Below are 23,295 nucleotides of genomic sequence, written 5' to 3'. Positions count from 1 at the left end.
ATAATAAATGATAAGTACATTTTCAAGATTATATTAATTAACTACTCTATCAAGAATATAATAGGCAAAATATGATGATTTATTCATTAGTTTTATAAAATGACAAGTATTGTGGTTCAACTATTTATTAAAAGGAATCATATATAAAATGAGACGAAGGGAGTATTTGTTTAAAAGCCCAAGAAATAATTCAGACTATCTTTCCAATCGAGGTCACATCCTCTTCTACACAGATTTCTTATCTCCTTCATATAGATTTACCTTATCATATACCAATCCATGATAATTATATATACTTCATCACAATAATTGATTATTATAGGCAGCTCAACTTGGACCTATGTTGTTGAAGTATTCAAGTAGTTATAGCTTAGACTGCTTAATTATGTAATTTGTATTGTGAATTGCTAGTCGGTTAAAATATTATCAGCTTGTTAGGAGCAGTTACAAATTTAGCTTCATATTACATGTACATATATATACTCCACTTGTGGTAGATAATTTAATAGAGCTTTCATTTTTTACAAATTGCATCTTCATTCTCCCAATAATGGAGTCGATTACTCCATTAAAGCTCAACATTGAGCTGGTCTGAATTTGATATGGTATCAGAGCAGGGTCCGTCTCACCCGATGTTGGGAGGGGGGGGGGCGAATCAAAATTTCCTAGGCACCAGATGCTAAGCACAGGGCATGAGGTGGAGTGTTAAAGAATGACAAAAGTCTCACATCGGTGGTTAATGAGATGGGTGGACTCCTTATAAGGTTTGGGCAATCTTCCTCCCTTTGAGCTAGCTTTTGGGGTGTGAGTTAGGCCTAAGACCTAATTTCTACATGGTATAGATATGATCAAATCAATGGTGTGAAGCTATACCAAATACAGAAGGAAATTAACGATATAGCTTAAGGAAATCTCGATATCACTACCTATTATACTAGATTGAAAAATTTATGGGAAGAGTTGTGCACTCTAAATGCTCAGGGGCAATGTACGTTTACTTGCACCTGTGGTGCGAAAGATAACTCGCATAAGGCAGAACAATCTAGGAGGTTGATTCATTTTCTCATGGGACTCAATGAAGTGTACATTGTGGTGAGGGGGAATATTCTTATGATGACTCCATTGCCAAGCATGGCCCAAGCATTTTTGATATTGATTCAGAAAGAAAAACAACACGAGTTTAAACCAAATAATCAACACTTTATGGAATCTACCTCCCTCAATAAAAGTTCGTCCGTAGCTTCTTCTTCAAGAGTTTTTATGACAAATTATTCCCCTAGCAACTACTCTCCGGGGCAAAATTATGCATCTGGTAATACATCTGGAAACTATTCAACAAGAAGGCCTATGTGTGAATATTGCAAGAAACCAAGGCACACAAAAGATAAGTGTTATAAACTGCATGGTTATCCAACTTCTAATTCTGGTAGTAATCATCAAATTACAACAGTAGCCAAGATCATCACCAACAACAGCCTTACAGGTCTAATAAAAGGAAAGGATAAGTGGCAAATGTACATGGACAACCTGTTGTTTGATGCCTCAGATAAAGGGAAGGGTTTGGCCATCCAGAATGAGGATCAGAATGTTAGCCTAACCAAAGAGGAATATGGACAAATGATGGATTTGCTGAGACAATTTCAATGCAAAGATGATTCAGATAACACTCATGGAGCTGCAAATTTTGTAGGTATTGTAGTCTGCACTTCTTCAATTGATTTTTTAGTAATCCATCTTCTAAATGTTATGAATCAAAGGTTGACCAGAGGATTCTAGATTCAGGAGCTTCCAACCACATGACCTTTAATAAAGCCTCATTGACCAATATAAAAACACTGTCATACCCAATGCTTATCAGTCTTCCAAATGGTTATAAGGTTAATGTACAACAATTTGGTGATGTAACACTTAGCCCTGAGATTATCATACATAAGGTGTTGTATGTTCCCTCTTTCAAATACAATCTGCTTTTCATTCACTCTTCAAATGTTCAACTCAATTCCATTTTGTTATTTACTAAGTCTTCCTGCATTTTGCAGGCCCCTTCAATCAAGAGGCCTCAGGAGATTGGTAGTAGCAGAGATGGACTGTATTACTTGTGTTCAAAGTCCTTGAAGAGCAACATGGCCAATTCTAAGACAACTCCTATTTCCTCTTGTAATTGCATTTGTAGTTCTAGTTCCAGTTTGCAGTCTATTGTAGATTCTTGTAGTAAGAATGTTTCTCTTCAAGTTGCAAGTAATGACAGTATTTCATTCCAGTCTATTCTTCCTTGCACATCTACTGAAAATAATGTGGACTTGTTATGGCACAATAGGCTTGGACATGTTCCTTTTGCTAAAATGCAGAGTATATCCGCTATCCCTGCACAATTTTCCACAAACAACCCTTCATGTACACTTTATGTCCAATGGCTAGACAAAATAGGCTTCCATTCTCTATAAGAACCACTGAAACTACCAAAATCTTTGAACTACTTCACATTGATATTTGGGGGCCTTATCATACTCCAACACATGATAATTACAAGTGTTTCCTTACCATAGTGGATAACTTTAGCAGGTCTACTTGGACACATTTATTAAGGTGCAAAAAGCAATGCCCTACAAGTTATCAAAACATTCATTTCACTGATTGAAACCCAATTTAAAACTTCCATTCAATTTGTTAGGTTTGATAATGGCCTAGAATTTACTAACACTGAAGCATCAAAATATTTTCAAACCAAAGGAATAATCCAGCAGATTGCATGCCCTTATACACCCCAACAAAATGGAATTGTTGAGAAAAAAACACAAATACCTTTTAGAGACTGCTAGAGCATTAATGTTTCAGTCACAAATACCTTTTAAGTATTGGGGGAGTGCATCTTGACAGCAACACACATCATAAATAGACTACCCACCACATCACTAAAAAACATATGTCCATTTGAAGTCCTTCACTATAGAAACCACAATATTCTGAATTGAGATGTTTTGGATACCTATGTTATCCTACTATACCTAAGCTCCATAAAGATAAATTTGAACCCAGAACCACACCACATATCTTCATTAGATATCCATTTGCAACAAAAGGTTACAAGGTATCAAACCTAGCCACAAAAAGACTAGATGTTTCTAGAAATGTTGTATTCCATGAGCATATATTTCCCTTTAGTCTGTCTCCAAATGGATCTTTTTTTCCTATTGTTTCTAAATCTGTGTCAAAATCTGCACAATCTGTAGATCTATTCATCGATAATGTGTTACATAGTGCTGCACCTATCTATGTTAATCAAAGGAACACTAGTTTTATAACCAAAATCTTTGAACTACTTCACATTGATATTTGGGGGCCTTATCATACTCCAACACATGATAATTACAAGTGTTTCCTTACCGTAGTGGATAACTTTAGCAGGTCTACTTGGACACATTTATTAAGGTGCAAAAAGCAATGCCCTACAAGTTATCAAAACATTCATTTCACTGATTGAAACCCAATTTAAAACTTCCATTCAATTTGTTAGGTTTGATAATGGCCTAGAATTTACTAACACTGAAGCATCAAAATATTTTCAAACCAAAGGAATAATCCAGCAGAAAACATGCCCTTATACACCCCAACAAAATGGAATTGTTGAAAAAAACACAAATTCCTTTTAGAGACTGCTAGAGCATTAATGTTTCAGTCAAAAATACCTTTTAAGTATTAGAGGAGTTCATCTTGACAGCAACACACATCATAAATAGACTACCCACCATATCACTAAAAAACATATGTCCATTTGAAGTCCTTCACTATAGAAACCACAATATTCTGAATTGAGAGCTTTTGGATACCTATGTTATCCTACTATACCTAAGCTCCATAAAGATAAATTTGAACCCAAAACCACACCACACATCTTCATTAGATATCCATTTGCAACAAAATGTTACAAGGTATCAAGCCTAGCCACAAAAAGACTACATGTTTCTAGAAATGTTGTGTTTCATGAGCATATATTTCCTTTCAGTCTGTCTCCAAATGGATCTTTTTTTTCCTATTATTTCTAAATCTGTGTCAAAATCTGCACAATCTGTTGATCTATTCATTGATAATGTGTTACATAGTGCTGCACCTATCTATGTTAATCAAAGGAACACTAGTTTTATAAGCAAAATTCTGGTCCTGCCACCAGTACACCATGTTTTTCCCACAATAATGTTGTAACTGAAACACAACCTACCCAACCTCAAAGGAGATCTACTAGAACTCACAAAGCACCTACCTACCTGCAAGATTATGTATGTCCTACACCAAAAGCAGCAACATGTTCCACACCATTATCTCTAAGTTCACTGTTTTGTAGACATAGTCACATTGCTCCTGATGTCCTAGCATTAACTAGTCAGCAATTGGTTAATAATGTTTGCAATGATAGTGAACCATCATTATTTTAAGCGTCCATTCTCAATCTTGTATGGCGAACAGCCATGACACAAGAATATGAAGCATTACATGTCAACCACACATGGAATCTGGTTCCTTTACCTGAAGAGAAGAAATTCATAGGATGCAAATAGGTTTACAAAGTAAAACACAAGGCTGATGGTAGCATTGAGAGGTCCAGATTAGTTGTTAAAGGCTACACTCAAAGAGCAGGAGTAGATTATACAGAAACTTTCTCTCTTGTTGTGAAGATGACTACTGTTAGATCATTGATTGCTAGTGATGTAAAGAGAGGCTGGGATATTTTCCAATTAGATGTGAACAATGTTTTTCTCCACGGAGATTTGCATACGGAAGTTTACATGGAAGCACCTCAGGTTCTTGCTCTTGATAAACCAGGGTTGGTGTGTAGATTACACAAGTCTCTTTATGGTTTGAATCAAGCCAATAGGCAATGGTACGCAAAGTTGGCTGAAGCACTTTCAATAAAAGGTTATGTACACTCAGAAAATGACTACTCCCTCTTCCATAAGAAAATCAGTTCTTCCACCATATTCTTAGTTGTATATGTAGATGATGTGATCATTACTAGGACAAATTCTTTGGAAATAGATAAGTTGAAGTATTTTCTTCATTAAACTTTTAAGATTAAAGATTTGGGGAAGTTGAATTACTTCATGGGCATGAAAATCTTATATACTATTGATGGTGTGCTTATTTCACAAAGAAAGTTTGCATTGGACCTACTTAGAGAATATGATTTGTTCGACTACCCCTGTTTGTCCTCTCCACTTGATCCAAATGTCAAACTTCAAGCAAAAGAAGGTTCTCCTCTCCCTGATCCTTCTTATTACAGAAAACTGATTGGGAAGTTCAACTTCCTCACAAATACCAAACTGGACATTGCCTATAGTGTTCAACACCTTAGTCAATTCATATAGGATCCAAGAGAGCCTCACCTTCAAGCTACAATTCACCTACTCAAATATCTGAAAAAGAATCCTACCCTTGGTATTTTTATGTCGAAAAATAGTGACTGCAGAGTTAAAGCTTATTGCGATTCAGACTGGGTTGCATGTCCTGATTCCAGAATATCAGTCACTGGTTATATTGTTCTTCTAAGAGACAGCCCCGTGAGTTGGAAATCAAAGAAACAAGAAACTGTGTCATTTTCGTCAGCAGAGGCCGAGTATAGATCACTTAGAAAGTGGTGGGTGAATTAGTATGGCTAAGCAGACTGTTTGATGAACTTGATATTCAATTTCCTTCTCCCATTGATGTTTTCTGTGACAATCAGTCTGGTATTCACATTGCTAGAAATCCAGTTTTCCATAAACGAACTAAACATATCGAGGTTGACTGTCATTTTGTAAGGACCAAGCTGCAGGAAGGTCTCATTGTCTTGCATCATGTTACTACTGTGAATCAACTAGTAGACATTCTCACCAAAGCCCTCACAGGAGTTTCTCATCTATGCATTCTCAACAAGTTGGCAGTACATTCCTCCCTTCCAACTTGGGGGGGTGTTTAAGTATTCAAGTAGTTATAGCTTAGACTGGTTAATCATGAATTTTGTATGGTAGTCAGCTCAAGTGAGTTGTTAGTCGGTTAGAATATTATCAGCTTCTTAGGAGCAGTTATAGATTTAGCTTCATATTACATGTACATATATATACTCCACTTGTGGTAGATAATTTAATACAATTTTCATTTTTTACAAATTACATCTTCATTCTCCCAATAATGGAGTCGATTACTCCATTGAAGCTCCACATTAAGCTTGCTTAAATTTGATATATCTAATTAGTTGCAACAAAAATTTACAAATCATGAAGGCCTTTGCATTCCCCATAAAAAATTAGTTCAAAACCACAAATAAGGCCATTAGAATTGACAATGATCTAGAATTATTAATAAAAGATTATTGTTTTTCTACAAGCTGGAAGACATTATAGATCAAACAATCTGTTCTATATGCACCACAATAGAATGATGCATGAGGTTGAAAGAAACTGAGAATTATTAAAGGAATGCCTCTTAACTTCATTTTACCTGGTAAATAATTTTCGCTCCAAATTGTTGGGATATACACTATTAACCTGTCACGACCCATAACCGGGCCGCAACTAGCACCCACACTTACCCTCCTATGTGAGCGAACCAACCAATCTAAATCTTAACATTTCAATGTAATATCAACATAAAGTAATGCGGAAGACTTAAACTCATTAATAAAAACCAATTCAATAACTATTATTTCCCAAAATCTGGAAGTCATCATCACAAGAACATCTACTTCAAATTACTAAATCTAAGAGTTTCTAAGAAGCTAAAAATACATAAAAGCTAGTCCATGTCGGAACTTCAAGGCATCAAGACATTAAGAGGAAGATCCAGTCCAAGCTAGAAGCATTAGCTCACCCTGATATCTGGAGTAATGAAGACTGGCTAGAGTTACTGTTGAGTCGAAGATGACGGCACGTTTGCTGCACTCCACAAATAAACAAGAAGAAAACATAAAAGTAGGGGTCAGTACAAAACACGAGTACTGAGTAGATATCATCGGCCAACTCAAAATAGGAATCAATATATACCAAGTTATATCATAAAATCAACTACGATACTCAACATGTAGCAACAGCAAGTACTATATCATTAACAATTACCGTCAAGTTCACACATGAGGACTCAAGCCTCAATACCGTACTCATTTGGGAATTATTTTCATTAGATTGAGTATATTAACATCTTTCAAGATTCATTATCTTTATTTCTCTTGTGTCGGTACGTGACACTCCGCTCCCTCATATTCATTAATCCTCTTGTGTCGGTACGTGACACTCCGATCCCCTACTACTATGTGCCGGAACGTGACACTCCGATCCCCTAAATCTACGTGTCGGTTCGTGACACCCGATCCCCTAAATCTACGTGTCGGTTTGTGACACCTAATCCCCTAAATCTACGTGTCGGTTCATGATACCCGATCCCCTAAGTCTACGTGTCAGTTCGTGAGACCCGATCCCCTAAGTCTACGTGTCGGTTCGTGACACCCGATCCCCTAAATCTACGTGTCGGTTCGTGACACCCGATCTCCTAAATCTACGTGTCGGTTCGTGACACCCGATCCCCTAATCTCCTTCTATCCATTCATCAAGCCTTCTTTCTTGCCAAGGCATCATCAATCTCATTATTTTAGTTCATCACGCCTTCTATTGTACCAAAGCCTCATCATTAACAAAGAGATTAGAGTTTTGCAAGATTTGGGATTCAATAACTTCATCATGCTTATGTAATCACAATTATATCATTACATTCATGCAAGCGTACAATTAAGCACATAGCAGGGTTTACAATATTATCAATACATATCATTCACTATTAAGAGTTTACTACGAATATCGTAAGAGAAACCATAACCTACCTCCACCGAAGATTAGTGATCAAGCAAGCAAATTTTCTCCAAAGCTTTGTGTTTTTCCCCTTCTCGATCGACCCTCTCTCTCTCTTCTTGTTCTTTCTATTTTCTTTATTCAAACCCGCGTTTACCCTAATTAGCATATAATTAAGAATAAAAAATGGCAATAATAACCCACTAATTAACTTAAGATTACCTCTTTTAACCCCCAAGTAATTAGACTTATTAACATTAACCCACTAACTTTATAATTAAAGCAGGAATAGTCAAAAACGTCCCTTAAAACAATTGAGGAAATCCAACTCAGACTGGGATTACGTAGCCTGTGACGGCCCGTCGCGCCTGTGACGGCCCGTCGCGCCTGCGACGGTCTGTCCTGCTGCTCAGTCACAGAGTTCAGAGATTCAATTTCTCTGAAGAGTCTGTGACGGTCCGTCACACCTGCGACGGTCCGTCCTGCTGCTCAGTCACAGAGTTCAGAGATTCAATTTCTGTGAAGAGTCTATGACGGTCCATCACACCTGTGACGGTCCGTCCTGCCATTCCGTTACGAAGTTCAGAGAGTCGATATCAGTGCCCATTTTTAAGAATTCTAAGTATTTTGGAACGAGACCCCCTCGACGGTCCGTCGTGCCCATGACGGTACGTCGTGGGGTCCGTCGTTTCTGCCAGTTTTTCCAGAATTGAAGTCTGCTGCTCAGAACGACTAAACAGGTCGTTACAATAGATACCAATTTACCCATCGTTCGTCCCCGAATGATCACAAGAAGGAAAACAAGGGCGAAAAGGAGTACCTGAATCTGTAAACAGGTGTGGGTATCTTTCTCGCATATCAGCCTCTTTCTCCCAAGTGGCTTTTTTGACTGGACGATTCTTCCATTGAACTTTGATGGATGCAATCTCCCTTGTTCTCAACTTGCGAATTTCTCTATCTAGAATGGCAACAGGCTCCTCCTCATAAGTCAAATTTTCGTCAAGCAAGACTTAATCCCAACGAATAATATAGTTTCCATCCCCATGGTATCTTTTCAACATAGACACATGGAATACCGGATGCACTCCGGACAGCCCTGGAGGCAAGTCTAACTCATAAGCCACCTCCCCTACTCGCTTAAGTACTTCAAATGGACCAATATACCTTGGGCTAAGTTTACCTCGCTTACCAAACCGCATCACCCCTTTCATTGGCGAAACCTTCAACAAGACTTGTTCACCCTCCATAAACTCCAAGTCTCTAACCTTCCGATCTGCATACTCCTTCTGTCTACTTTGCGTCGCTAGAAGCTTTTCTTGAATAGATTTCACTTTATCTAACGATTCCCTCAGAATGTCAGTACCCAAGGTCTAACTTCGAATGCATCAAACCACCCAATGGGAGACCTACATCTTCTCCCATATAGTGCCTCAAATGAGGCCATATCAATGCTTGAGTGATATCTATTGTTGTAGGAGAACTCAGCTAAGGGTAAGAAGCTATCCCACTGACCACCAAATTCTATCACACATGCACGAAGCATATCCTCCAACACTTGAATCGTTCGCTCAGACTGACCATCGGTCTGAGGATGGAACGCAGTACTAAGGTCCAACCTAGTACCCAATTCCGCATGCAATGTTTTCCAAAACTTAGAAGTAAACTGCGTATCTCTATCTGATATAATGGAGAGTGGAACCCCATGCAATCGCACCACTTCCGAGATGTAAAGTTTGGCTAACTTCTCTGCATTGTAAGTCACCTTGACCGGAATGAAGTGAGCAGACTTAGTTAACCTATCAACAATTACCCAAATGGAATCAAACTTTCCCAATGTCTTTGGAAGACCAACCACGAAATCCATTGCAATCCTTTCCCACTTCCATTCAGGAATGGGCATTCTCTGAAGTGTTCCTCCGGGCCTTTGGTGTTCATACTTTACTTGTTGACAGTTTGGACATTTGGCAATAAAATCCACAATATCATGCTTCATTCTACTCCACCAAAAGTGTTGCTTTAGGTCACGGTACATCTTGGTTTCACCCGGATGTATCGAATACCTTGAACTATGAGCCTCTGTCAGAATAATGTTGATCAAATCATCGACGCGGGGTACACATACCCTTCCCTTAATCCTCAAAACACCTTCCTCATCGATTGTCGCTTCTTTAGCCTCTCCTTGCAACACTTTATCTCGGATCCGGATCAATTTTTCATCATTAAACTGCTTTCCCTTAATCTTGTCAAGGAAGGAAGATCTTGCCTCCACACAAGCTAAAAGTCCTCCCTTCTCATTTACTTCTAATCTCATAAGGTCGTTAGCGAGAATCTGAACTTCTCTAGCCAATGGGCGTCTAGAAGCTTGCAAGTGAGCTAGACTTCCCATGCTTCCCGCCTTTCTACTTAAATCATCCGCTACAACATTCGCCTTCCCCGGATGATACAAAATAGTGATGTCGTAGTCCTTCAATAGTTCCATCCATCTCCTCTGTCTCAAGTTCAAATCTTTCTGAGTAAAGACATATTGTAGGCTACGATGATCCGTATAGACCTCACACTTAACCCCATATAGATAGTGTCTACATTGCTTTAATGCAAACACTACCGCGGCCAATTCCAAATCATGAGTTGGATAGTTACGTTCATGCACTTTTAATTGTCTTGAAACATAAGCAATCACATTCTTCTCTTGCATTAGCACTGCACCCAAACCCGAATAGGATGCATCACAATAGACAATGAAATTCTTACCTTCCACTGGCAAGGTGAGAATTGGTGCAGTAGTCAACAGAGTCTTGAGCTTCTGAAAGCTTTCCTCACACTCATCCGACCATACAAATGGAACATTTTGCTTAGTAAAGTTCGTCAGTTGGGAAGCAATAGAAGAGAATCCCTTGACAAATCGGCGGTAGTAGCTAGCTAACCCAACAAAGCTCCTTATTTCTGACACATTAATAAGTCTTACCCAATTCTTCACTGTCTCGATCTTAGAAGGATCCACCATCACTCCATCCTTAGAAACCACGTGCCCCAAGAAGGACACTGCATCTAGCCAAAACTCACACTTAGAGAACTTGGCATAAAGCTTTTTCTCCCTCAACATTTCCAATACCATTCTCAAATGCTCCTCATGTTCCTCCTTACTTTTAGAGTATATCAGTATATCATCAATAAATACGATCACAAAGAGATCCAAATATGGCTTAAAAATCCCGTTTATCAAACTCATGAACGCAGCAGGGGCATTCGTAAGACCAAAAGACATCACTACAAATTCATAATGCCCATACCTGGTTCTAAAAGCAGTCTTTGGCACATCCGTTGCCCGTATTTTCAATTGATGATAACCGGATCTCAAGTCAATCTTAGAGAAGACACAAGCACCTTGTAACTGATCGAACAAGTCATCAATGCGAGAAAGAGGATACTTATTCTTTATGGTTACCTTGTTCAACTGCCGGTAGTCTATGCACATCCGAAAACTCCCATCCTTCTTCTTTACAAACAAAACCAGAGCACCCCAAGGAGATGCACTTGGTCTAATGAAGCCTTTGCTCAACAACTCTTGAAGTTGGGCTTTTTAACTCTCTTAACTCCGGCGGGAGCCATTCTATAAGGGGGTATAAAAATGGGGCGAGTACCCGGTTCAAGATCAATACAGAAGTCAATATCCCTATCTGGTGGCATACCAGGAAGATCTGCAGAGAACACATCCAGAAACTCACGGACCACCGAAACCGACTCAATCGAAGGTACTTGGATAGTGTCATCCTTGAGATGTGCCAAGGAAGCTAAACACCCTTTACTAACCATTTTCTTAGCACGAAGAAAAGGAGATGATACGCACCGGATTGGAAGTGTAGTCACCCTCCCACACTAACGGATAAGAAAGGAGATGATACGCACCGGATTGGAAGTGTAGTCACCCTCCCACACTAACGGATCTGTCCCAGGCTTGGCTAACGTCACAGTTTTAGCATTACAATCCAAGATCGCAAATTGCGGAGAAAGCCAAGTCATACCCAGAAGTACATCAAAATCAACCATTTCTAGGATAACCAAATCTACATAAGTGTTTCTCCCCACAAAGTTCACCAAACAAGACCTATATACCTTTTCAACTACCACAGACTCACCCACCGGAGTAGAAACACGAATAGGCATATCAAGTAATTCACAATGTAAATTTAGACCATTAGCAAATGAGGAAGATACATAAGAAAATATGGATCCAGGATCAAACAATACAGAAGCCATGCAATCACAAACCAGAAGATTACCTGTGATGACAGCATCAGATGTCTCCGCCTCCGATCTCCCAGGGAAAGCATAACAATGGGCCCTTTCGTTTGTTTGTCCGTTGCCCCTACCATGTTGTGATGTAGTGGCTCCAGTTTGCCCATCACCCCGGCCGTTTTGGTGACCACCATTACCTCGACCACCACGTCCTCCAGAATAACGGCCTCTACTATGACCACATCTACCTCTAGCCATTGGGGGTCTATAACTCTGTTTTGGACAATTTCTCCTAATATGTCCAGTCTCCCCACATCCATAACACTCTCTGGAGTCAAGCATAGGTCTCTCAGAGAAGTGTTGACCGGTCTGAGGTGGACCCCCAACTACAGTCTGTAGCGAAGACTGAATTGGTCGAACTTAGTAACCTCCTGAACCCTGTCCTCTAGAGTAAGAACCATTAAACTCACCTCCCTTTCGAAACCTTTTTGATGTTGATGCCATGGTGAAGTCATCTGGCTTCACTCCCTCTACCTCTATCACGAAGTCTACCACTTCTTGAAAGGATTTCGCTGTAGCCGCTACCTGTAAGGCTGAAATCCGCAATTCTGACCTCAACCCCTTCACAAAACGGCGAATCCGCTCTTGTGGACTAAAACAAAGCTGAGTGGCATACCGGGATAATGCATGAAACTTAGCCTCATATGCAGTAACCGACATCCTACCTTGCTCTAGCCTCAAAAATTCATCTCTTTTCCTATCCCTCAAAGTTCGGGGGATATACTTCTCCATAAACAAGCTAGAGAATGATGCCCAAGTCATAGGTGGTGCCTCTGTTGGTTGACACTCAACATGTGACCGCCACCACATTTTGTCGTTCCCTTGAAACTGATAAGTCACAAACTCAACACCAAACCGTTCCACTATACCCATCTTGTGTAGTAGCTCGTGACAGTCAACCAGAAAATCATAAGCATCCTCCGATTCAGCACCCTTGAATACTGGAGGTTTCAATTTCAAGAACTTACTTAAAAGTTCATGTTGATCATTTGTCATTATAGGCCATGTAGTCAGACGAGAAAACGTGCCTATTTCCAATGGAACATCCATGCGGGGAGCCGCAGTAGCCGCATGTTGTACCTCCGGACCCTGAGGTGCTGGTGCAAAAAACACTGGAGGTGTTTGACCTTGATCAGATAACCCACTAAGATAAGCAAGAACCTGATTGATCATCTCTGGGGTAGGTTGGGGTGGCAATTCCTCATTCTGCACTTGTTCATTCTCCCCATCCTCCCCTTTGCTTACTACTTCCTCAGTCGGTGGAGGAGTCACTGCCCTAGTATCAGATGGGCTAGGTGCTCGTCCTCTTCCTCTAGAGGACGTCCTCCCACGACCTCTACCACGGCCTCTTGCCGCTACTCTTCCTCGAGCTACAGCCCCAGTGGCTGGCTCAGACGCTTCTTGTCTTGCCAATGTTGATGTTGGCGCAGTCGTTGCTTTAGTTCTAACCATCTGCGAAATAGAGTGAAGATGGTCAGATACCAATTTGTATCACCTAGATACCAATTGGACCCAAGTAATAGCACGAAAGAAAGAAAGAAAGAATGGAATTTTCCTAAAGTCTTATAGCCTCTCAAAGAAAAGTAAAGGCGTCCCCCTACCGTTCCTTAAGACTCTACTAGACTCGTTCTTGTGTGATGAGACCAAAGAACTTAATGCTCTGATACCAAGTTTGTCACGACCCAAAACCGGGCCGCAACTGGCACCCACACTTACCCTCCTATGTGAGTGAACCAACCAATCTAAACCTTAACATTTCAATGTAATATCAACATAAAGTAATGTGGAAGACTTAAACTCATTAATAAAAACCAATTCAATAACTATTATTTCCCAAAATCTGTAAGTCATCATCAGAAGAACATCTACTTCAAATTACTAAATCTAAGAGTTTCTAAGAAGCTAAAAATACATAAAAGCTAGTCCATGCCGGAACTTCAAGGCATCAAGACATGAAGAGGAAGATCCAGTCCAAGCTAGAAGCATTAGCTCACCCTGATATCTAGAGTAATGAAGACTGGCTAGATTTACTGTTGAGTCGAAGATGACGGCACGTTTGATGCACTCCACAAATAAACAAGAAGAAAACATAAAAGTAGGGGTCAGTACAAAACACGAGTACTGAGTAGATATCATCGGCCAACTCAAAATAGGAATCAATATATACCAAGTTATATCATAAAATCAACTACGATACTCAACATGTAGCAACAGCAAGTACTATATCATTAACAATTACCGTCAAGTTCACACATGAGGACTCAAGCCTCAATACCGTACTCATTTGGGAATTATTTTCATTAGATTGAGTATATTAACATCTTTCAAGATTCATTATCTTTATTTCTCTTGTGTCGGTACGTGACACTCTGCTCCCTCATATTCATTAATCCTCTTGTGTCGGTACGTGACACTCCGATCCCCTACTACTATGTGCCGGAACGTGACACTCCGATCCCCTAAATCTACGTGTCGGTTCGTGACACCCGATCCCCTAAATCTACGTGTCGGTTTGTGACACCTAATCCCCTAAATCTACGTGTCGGTTCGTGACACCTGATCCCCTAAGTCTACGTGTCAGTTCGTGAGACCCGATCCCCTAAGTCTACGTGTCGGTTCGTGACACTCGATTCCCTAAATCTACGTGTCGGTTCGTGACACCCGATCCCCTAAATCTACGTGTCGGTTCGTGACACCCGATCCCCTAATCTCCTTCTATCCATTCATCAAGCCTTCTTTCTTGCCAAGGCATCATCAATCTCATTATTTTAGTTCATCACGCCTTCTTTTGTACCAAGGCCTCATCATTAACAAAGAGATTAGGGTTTTGCAAGATTTGGGATTCAATAACTTCATCATGCTTATATAATCACAATTATATCATTACATTCATGCAAGCGTACAATTAAGCACATAGCAGGGTTTACAATATTATCAATACATATCATTCGCTATTAAGAGTTTACTACGAATATCGTAAGAGAAACCATAACCTACCTCCACCGAAGATTAGTGATCAAGCAAGCAAATTTTCTCCAAAGCTTTGTGTTTTTCCCCTTCTCGATTGACCCTCTCTCTCTCTTCTTGTTCTTTTTATTTTCTTTATTCAAACCCTCTTTCGTTTACCCTAATTAGCATATAATTAAGAATAAAAGATGGCAATAATAACTCACTAATTAACTTAAGGTTACCTCTTTAACCCCCAAGTAATTAGACTTAGTAACATTAACCCACTAACTTTATAATTAAAGCAGGAATAGTCAAAAACGTCCCTTAAAACAATTGAGGAAATCCGACTCAGACTGGGATTACGCAGCCTGTGACGGCCCGTCGCGCCTGCGACGGTCCGTCCTGCTGCTCCGTCACAGAGTTCAGAGACTCAATTTCTCTGAAGAGTCTGTGACGGTCCGTCACACCTGTGACGGTCCGTCCTGCCATTCCGTTACGAAGTTCAGAGAGTCGATTTCAGTGCCCATTTTTTAGAATTCTAAGTATTTTGGAACGAGACCTCCTCGACGGTCCGTCGTGCCCATGACGGTCCGTCGTGGGGTCCGTCGTTTCTGCCAGTTTTTCCAGAATTGAAGTCTGCTGCTCAAAACGACTAAACAGGTCGTTACATAACCATATGTTAACAAATAATATTTATTATAGAATAAATATTTGCTCAGTTTAAATAGGTCATATATTCATTTATAGATTATGAAAATATTTTTTAAATAATTAATATAAATTATTCTTGAGATTATTCACTCATATTCTTAATACCATCAGTCAAACACGAAATAAAATTATTCTATATTTTCTTGCATGGAATAGCTATGCCCTCTTGCATGCCTTAAAGTTTAGATTGTGATGATGTAGAAATATATACTGGTGGTAGATAATATTATTTTTAAAAAAAATTGTGATTTAACTATAGGTTGTTGAAAAAGCGGTGATTAATTACAGAAGCTCGTAAGCTAAACAGTACACTATACCGTAAAGAAATAATTAGAAGATACAGTATTTATAATCATTAGAATAAAATAATCAAAACCATATCGAAATCACCTAAACCAATGGTCAATAAGCCAATAACTTTTTTTAATTCAAATTATTAATTTCAGTTTGATTTTGAACCGCGGGAAAAAAATATTGGGAAACAGAACTGCAGAATGGAAAAGAAGAAATGTATATGAACAGAGTTGCAAAGAAGAGCCAAGTTCTGTTGGCAAAAATAAATTACACATAAATAATTGCAACCTTTTCTAATTAGACAAAAATGTCAACCAATCAATCAATGGACTGATCATCCCTTTACACAAAAAATGAAGGGGAGGAGGGGAAAGAAAATGGGAATATGTAAGGATTGACCAACATTAGAAGGCAACCACTAGAACATAATAAAAATGTGAAGGAAAAGAAAAAAGAATAGTAATTCCAAGACAACATGTACAAAAAATTCACACAGATATGGAACCCAGATCTTCAACAACTTGTCTGATGTTTGGCCTTTCGTTTATCGGAAGAATACACTTTAACGACACGGCTAGCAGATCATCCATCGCTTTGCAGTGTTCTTCTCCTCCTGCAATGGCCCTATCGATACAGTCCATTCCCCTACCTTCTTTATCACACAACCGAACCCAATCTATTAAATCAACTGCAGCAGAGTGCCATGAGATTATGTCTCCAGCACTTCTTCTCGTCAGCAATTCCATTAGAATCACACCAAGAGCATATACATCAGCCTTAAATGATGGGATAGGTTTGGTAGCAGTAGCAAGTTCAGGAGCACGGTATCCTAGAGCCCCTAGGCTCAGTATCTGCTCTACAATCCCTGCTGGAGTCATCACGCGGTGGAGACCATAATCAGTGAGGCGGACACTGTAATCAGCACCAACCAAGATTATATTTGTAGGTTTCAAGTCGCCATGAGGCAGTCCTCTCTCATGCAGATATGCCAAACCCTGAGCAACTTCAATGGCAACTTTTAACCTTTGGTTGAAGGATAACGGGGAGTACCTCCGAGGGGTTGTCTCTGTAAAATGTAGACATTCATCAAAAACTTGAAAAATGCAAAAATTACAAAAACTTAAAAGTTCCCAACAAACCCCAACATGTCTACAAGTTATCAGTCCTCACTGCACCGGGGATACTATGACCAAACTCTCCATATATATCAAGTTTTACTATTATGAATGATTCAGAAACAATGGAATTGCTACTTAAAGCGGATTGTTGAGCAATTATCACAACATTTTAGGTCATGTTAACGAGATCGTAGAATAGGTCTACTCCCTAATTTTGATGGGTTCTTGATGTGTGGATGTTGGCGTACGGCAATTAGTGAACCAGAGATCTCTTGTACCTGGAGTTCCTTTGAAGGTTCCCAGATGACACATAAAGATCTGCACATACATTCTAACAAACATAATTTGTATAAAACCATTCAGATACAATTGCAGTCCAATATTTTTCTTTTTCCGTTTGATCAACAACCCTACCACCGGATTCATAAGAGACCACAGATCCTAATAAGATCTCATTACTATCTGCACATTATAAGACATGTAAAAAAGGGACATTTGCAAGAGAGGCCAACCCAAAATAAATATAGGGTCGAGCAGACTTTATCGTCCATAATTTTTATCAAACAATCCCACAAAAAACAAGAGATCTCAACAATTAGAAAACCACTACTAGAAATAAGCTATGCTGCTTTAGAAACTATTTTGTGCGAAGGATACCAAATATTGGTCCCACCACATGATTATCACCCACCAGACCAGCAAAATGGAACTTTCTAATAACAGTAACCAAACAACAATGGAAGACATGGAAAATCATAGTTGAATTATTCATAAGTAAATCTTACCATAGAGATGTAACGCCAAACTATCTCCTGAAATGTAGTCTGCTAAAATAAGCCTCTCTTGTTCTCGAGGTCCCCAATAATATGCTCGTAAATGAACAACATTTGGGTGTTTGATAGATCCAATCTTTTTAACTTCCTTTGCAAATGCTTTCTTGATTTTTACCAACCCAACCCGCAACCACTTGACAGTAAGAATGTACCCACTATTCAAAGTAGCTTTATACAATGTGCCATGGCTACTTCTACCTAGAACTTCAGCAGGGGCATGAGATAACTCCTCAGCAGTAAATGACAGTGAACCATCCAGGAAGAATAATTCCCCAGCCAATCGATCTGGTGAACACACATCCAATGTCACCGGTTGTTCAACTGTGTCAATGAAACGAGGGGAGTGAGCTATTGGAGAGTCTGGAGAAGATCTCCGGCCAGATGTTGCAGGATTATTACCCACAGTGCCAAGATGCGTAGATGCTGAAACTGCAGTAACTCCCTCCAGAAAGACATGTTCAACAATTTCTGTACCAGACTCAATTTGGCCAGACAGAGATCTCGAGTTCACTGTGAGCAAGTGATCATTAGAGAAACTCAAGAAAGTTGGTGGTGGTTCTGAGGAGCCATGGAACTTTAAAATTCCAGGCCGGCTGAACCTCCCGAGTTTAACATCCCTTCCAGCAGATTGGCTGTTAAATCCACTTGGCAAGTGAAAATTTTGGAACCGTTGTCGAAGGTAAGCCAGGAGAACAACACCAATCATTAAAGCAGCTCCAACTGAGGCAAGAATAATAGCCACCCTGATACTGGATTTCGAGTTATGATGGTGCTGACTATTTTGACCAGGATTGCCATGATTATCATGTAACCAGTTGCTTGGGATTGCCAAATTTGAGTTTCCAGGACGAAATGAACTTTCATTAAAGTTTCTCAAGTTATCCGGGATAGCACCACTTAATTCATTGTTAGACACATTAAACACCCTCAAATTTGATGAAAGATTTTCGGGGATCACACCACTAAAATTGTTGTTAGATATATCAAGGAATTCCAAATTTCTAAGGTCACCCAATTCAGTAGGTAGCATGCCTGATAACTGATTCTTAGCAAGATTTAGCACTTGAAGCCTCCGCAGATTACCAATGGCAGAAGACAAATTACCTGTCAAGGTGTTTTCTGAAAGATCAAGAGACTCAAGTGTAGGGTATGATGATTGAACAAGTAATTCGCTAGCATGAGTGCCTTCAAGAGGAATTGATCCTGACAACTGGTTTCCAGATATATTTAGGTTCATCAATGTCGTCGAAGTAAAAAATGTAGATGGAATCAGTCCACCGAGTTTATTGGTACTGAGATCAAGTTTAACCAGTCTTGGCAAGGTGCCCAGTGATGAAGGTAAGGTTCCCTCAAGAGAATTGTTTCCGAAATTAAGTGAAGTCAATAGTTGAAATTGACAGGTCATATTGGGAATATTTCCAGTTAACCTATTTGAACTCAAATCAATAATTTCCAAATTGGCTTCCCAGCTCTCATTAGCTGATATACCATCTACGAGCATATTTCTGCTCAAATCCACAACTGCACAACTTCCTATGGAAGATGGCAGTGAACCTAATAGGTGGTTCGATGAAATATTTAGAACTCTCAACTTTGTTGAATTCACTATCGGAATTGAACCTGCATGCATAGAAACGAAATATTAAACTTTGAACATCTCTTTAGAATAAGTTTACAAGTCCAACAGAAAAAGAGCTCATATTATTAAAAAAAATGTGTATCGTTATTAAACATCCAATGTAACTTTCAGGTCTAAGTGCAACTATTTCTAGCTAAAAAATATGGTAGAAATACTATATTGCCTAAAAAATTAGAAGGAAAACGTGTATATTAGTGAGACAAGTATACAAAACTATCTAGCTGATCTGAGAGTCGCTTCCTCAAAGAATAAATGCAAGATGAGAAGAATTAAATATCGGTCATTAGTCAACGGCACCATTCAACTTCTGAACAGAGGATCTCCACATTTAGGCTCTAATGGAACCACGCTCTGGTCCCTATGATGAAAGATATCCAAGTGTAACTAAAGAAATATGAAATGGTGAACCCTCTCTGTAGCTCATGAAACAGAACAAACTTCCCTATCAGAGGGTCACTGAGGAGTTTTGAGCTCAGAGACCCAAATTATCACCCTAGTAAATTTTCTCTGCTTTTCCTCATTAATCAAGTCTCACCGACTTCATTCTTTTTCTAATTTGAGTATTGATTTGATAATAATGAAGACAGGAATGTTGTCATCAATTCCTTATCAAAAAAGAAATGTTGTCATCAATTATTTTCCGATTCTAAGGCCCAACATCATCATGAGCGGCCTATACTGGAGGGAAGGGGGTAGCCCCTGGACGGTGTAATGCAATGATAACAAAATAGAAAGATGAGCATATTAAGAGCGAATAGCTCATTAATGAAATAAAACTCATTTTACTGTAGGTACAAATATTGAGCTATAACATTGGATAATGCAAGCAGAACAAAAAATTCAACATTTTCAACTTTTTAAAGATAAAGGCTAAATCAGTCTTATCGAAAGCAAAAAGAGCAAAAAAAACTCTAACCTTTGATTGGGCTTAAAGCACAAGTATGGCTATGGAAAAGTCTGAAAAGGGAGAAAGAATAAAAATATATATGTTTTTATTTTAGTCCTAAGCATGATATCAAATATATAAACATAAAGAAAACTATGTCTTAGAACCTTGATGATGGCACTGAAGCGCACATTAAGCGAAGCGCTCAACATGATTTCAGCCTTGCTTCAGGGCTTAAGTGCGCCTTTGATGACACTGGGCTAAATGTTGTTCCAACTAGCTTGCCATGAACTTTGAGCATACAGTTATACCGTTGCAAAAAGACTATTTATGCTACTAATGATGCAACAATTTCATTAGGGGCTTTTATTAAATTTACTACAATTAGGGAACACTTTGTTGACTACTTATTATGGTCAAGTTCTTTTGAACATGCTTTGCAATTCAAACTCGTCTATGCAGTCCACGCTGCTCACGTTCTGTTGAGGCAAACACAAAAAGCTGGCGGTAAAAGTTTGTTCAAAATTTGGTTTTGTTAAAACAACTTTTATAAAACCTACTTACACAAAAAAGCAAAGTTTTCCGTATTTGGCAAAAACTGAAAGACCTTGAAGATTTCTATTCTCTGTTATATAGATTGTCAACCACTACTCACTCAATAAAACTAATTATAACCTGACAAGAAAATATAAGAACAAGATTTTACATTCACAATTGTTATGTTGCTCGGACTCTCCAAAGGATGTGTGTCGGATTCTACAACGTAGTGTATATTTGGCAAATCTGACACGGTGCGGCATTGAAAGTTAAGAGTCCGTGCAACTTTGCATAACTGTAAAAGTTTCAATGCCTAAAACACAAGAAAGTTTCCAATTTTAGTCCACCTCCAAAAATTAAGAGGCTTGAAGTTCAAGGCATCCAAAAAAACACTACACAAATAAAAGGCGTATTTGATTATGACCATTCAACAACAACAATATATACTGATCTAAGAAATGCAATAATTCCAAAAAAACTGATATCCATTTCCCAACCTGAAAATCCATTGCCACTAAGATCTAGTTCTACCAATGGACTTGTTCCCTGCAAAAGCTCATCAGGAATCAATCCAAAAAGCTGATTATTCCCAAGCCTTAAAACCCTCAAATTATGCATAAAGCCAGTAGATGGAAGCTGCCCCATTATAGCATTATTCCCCAAATCCAAAACCATCAAATTCTCAAATGCCTCCAACAATTTTCCAGGAAAAAAACCACCACCCAAGTTGTTGTGACTCAAATTCATGACATGAATTGTCGAAGCGAGTGAAACATTTTCCGGGCTCGTAGGAAGAGACCCAAAAAACGAGTTGTTACTCAAATCAAGATACTCAATACGCTTCAACTCCAAGAACAACTCCCCAATATCACCCCAAAGCTCATTGTTATGCAAATCCAGTACTCTCAACTGCTGAAGATTACTAATTCCACTTGGGTAACCAAATGTAAAATTATTATTGGACAAATTGAGGTAATTCAAATCCCAAAGCTCATTAATTCGTGCTGGAATTGGTCCATAAAACTGATTCCCAGACAGATCCAAACGCTGAAGAGTTAACATAGAACCCAAAGCAGGAACAACCCTACCGGTAAAAGAATTACCAGAAAGACTAAGAATTTTGAGCTGCTTCAACCCACTAAGAGTTGAGAACTTCAAGTCACCCACAAGCCCAAGCCCGTCAAGAGAAATGGAGAAAACAGAATCGGAGTTTTCATCACAAACGACACCATAAAACGACTTTGGACATGCTGATGGATCTGAAAGACCTGTTTGACTCCACGAACTGAAGATTTTACCTAATGGGTCATTTTTTATACCCTTTTTGAACTCCAAAAGTGATCGAACTTCATCTTCTGCAGCAGAAGACCGATTGAGCCGAAACACAAGTACAAGGAGGAGTAAAGAGAGAGATTGAGAGAGAGTCATTGGTTTGAGAATGTGAGTGAAGTACTAAAAATGAGGCATTGAGATAAAGAAGGAAAGTCTGAAAAAGGGTAAAAGGAAGAATAGCTTAAGGATGACTATGGAGAGAGCACCATGGAAATTCAAGAACGAGTTTTGAGAGAGAGAGATATTAGGGAGGTGGGGTGGTAAGAGAGGGGGGTGGGGTGGGGAAAGAGTTGGAAAAGGAGAAAAAACTTAAAAAGAGGGAAATTAGGGTTTTGATATTTGGGGTAGAGTGGCAAATGAGTTGGTGTCTCTTTTGTATTTTGCTCTTTCTCTATGTTGGAATGGGGTGGTATTTTCACGAGGGAGGAGTGGTGGGGGTGGGGTGGAGAGCATAAAAGTAGGATTTTTATTATACTTCCTCTTCCATTCATTTTTACTTGTCACATTTTTATATATAAAAGTCGGTTGACTAATTTTTCCAAGATAAATTGAATTAGTTATATTCTCTGCATTTATTTTTACTTATTACGTTTTGATACATGAAAATCAATTTGATTAATTTTTGAAGCTGAATTGTACAAAATTAATTTATTATTTAAAATTTTGCGAGGTAGGGGTGGTAGGGTGGAGAGCATTAGAAGTAGGTTTTTTATTAGACTCTCTTCGTTGAGTCAGTTTGATCAATTTTTAAATTGAATTAAGGTGGATTGATTCATTATTTAAAATGGGGGTGGTGGTAGAGAGCATGAGAAGTAAGATTTTTACTATCCTCTCTTCATTTACTTTTATTTATCACGTTTTGATTTATAAGAGTTAGTTTGACTAATTT

The 23,295-nt window shown here is 38.9% G+C and overlaps 1 protein-coding gene across 1 annotated transcript; it reads right to left on the bottom strand.

The window, feature by feature from the left end:
* Window positions 1–16,328: 16,328 nt before the first annotated feature.
* Window positions 16,329–22,822, bottom strand: LOC101247906 (probable inactive receptor kinase At5g10020). Its single transcript, XM_010321471.4, has 3 exons — window positions 21,572–22,822; window positions 17,965–19,632; window positions 16,329–17,127 (listed from the first exon to the last, which is right to left on the bottom strand). Exons 1-3 carry the CDS (start codon window positions 22,500–22,502, stop codon window positions 16,550–16,552), a joined length of 3,177 nt encoding a protein of 1,058 aa, XP_010319773.1. The 5' UTR covers window positions 22,503–22,822; the 3' UTR covers window positions 16,329–16,549.
* Window positions 22,823–23,295: the final 473 nt, after the last annotated feature.

Source organism: Solanum lycopersicum, chromosome 4 (genome assembly GCF_036512215.1).
Source record: "Solanum lycopersicum chromosome 4, SLM_r2.1".
Classification (NCBI taxonomy): Eukaryota; Viridiplantae; Streptophyta; class Magnoliopsida; order Solanales; family Solanaceae; genus Solanum; species Solanum lycopersicum.
The sequence above is the reverse complement of the archived record's forward strand: the minus strand, read 5'-3'. Positions and strand labels throughout refer to the sequence as shown.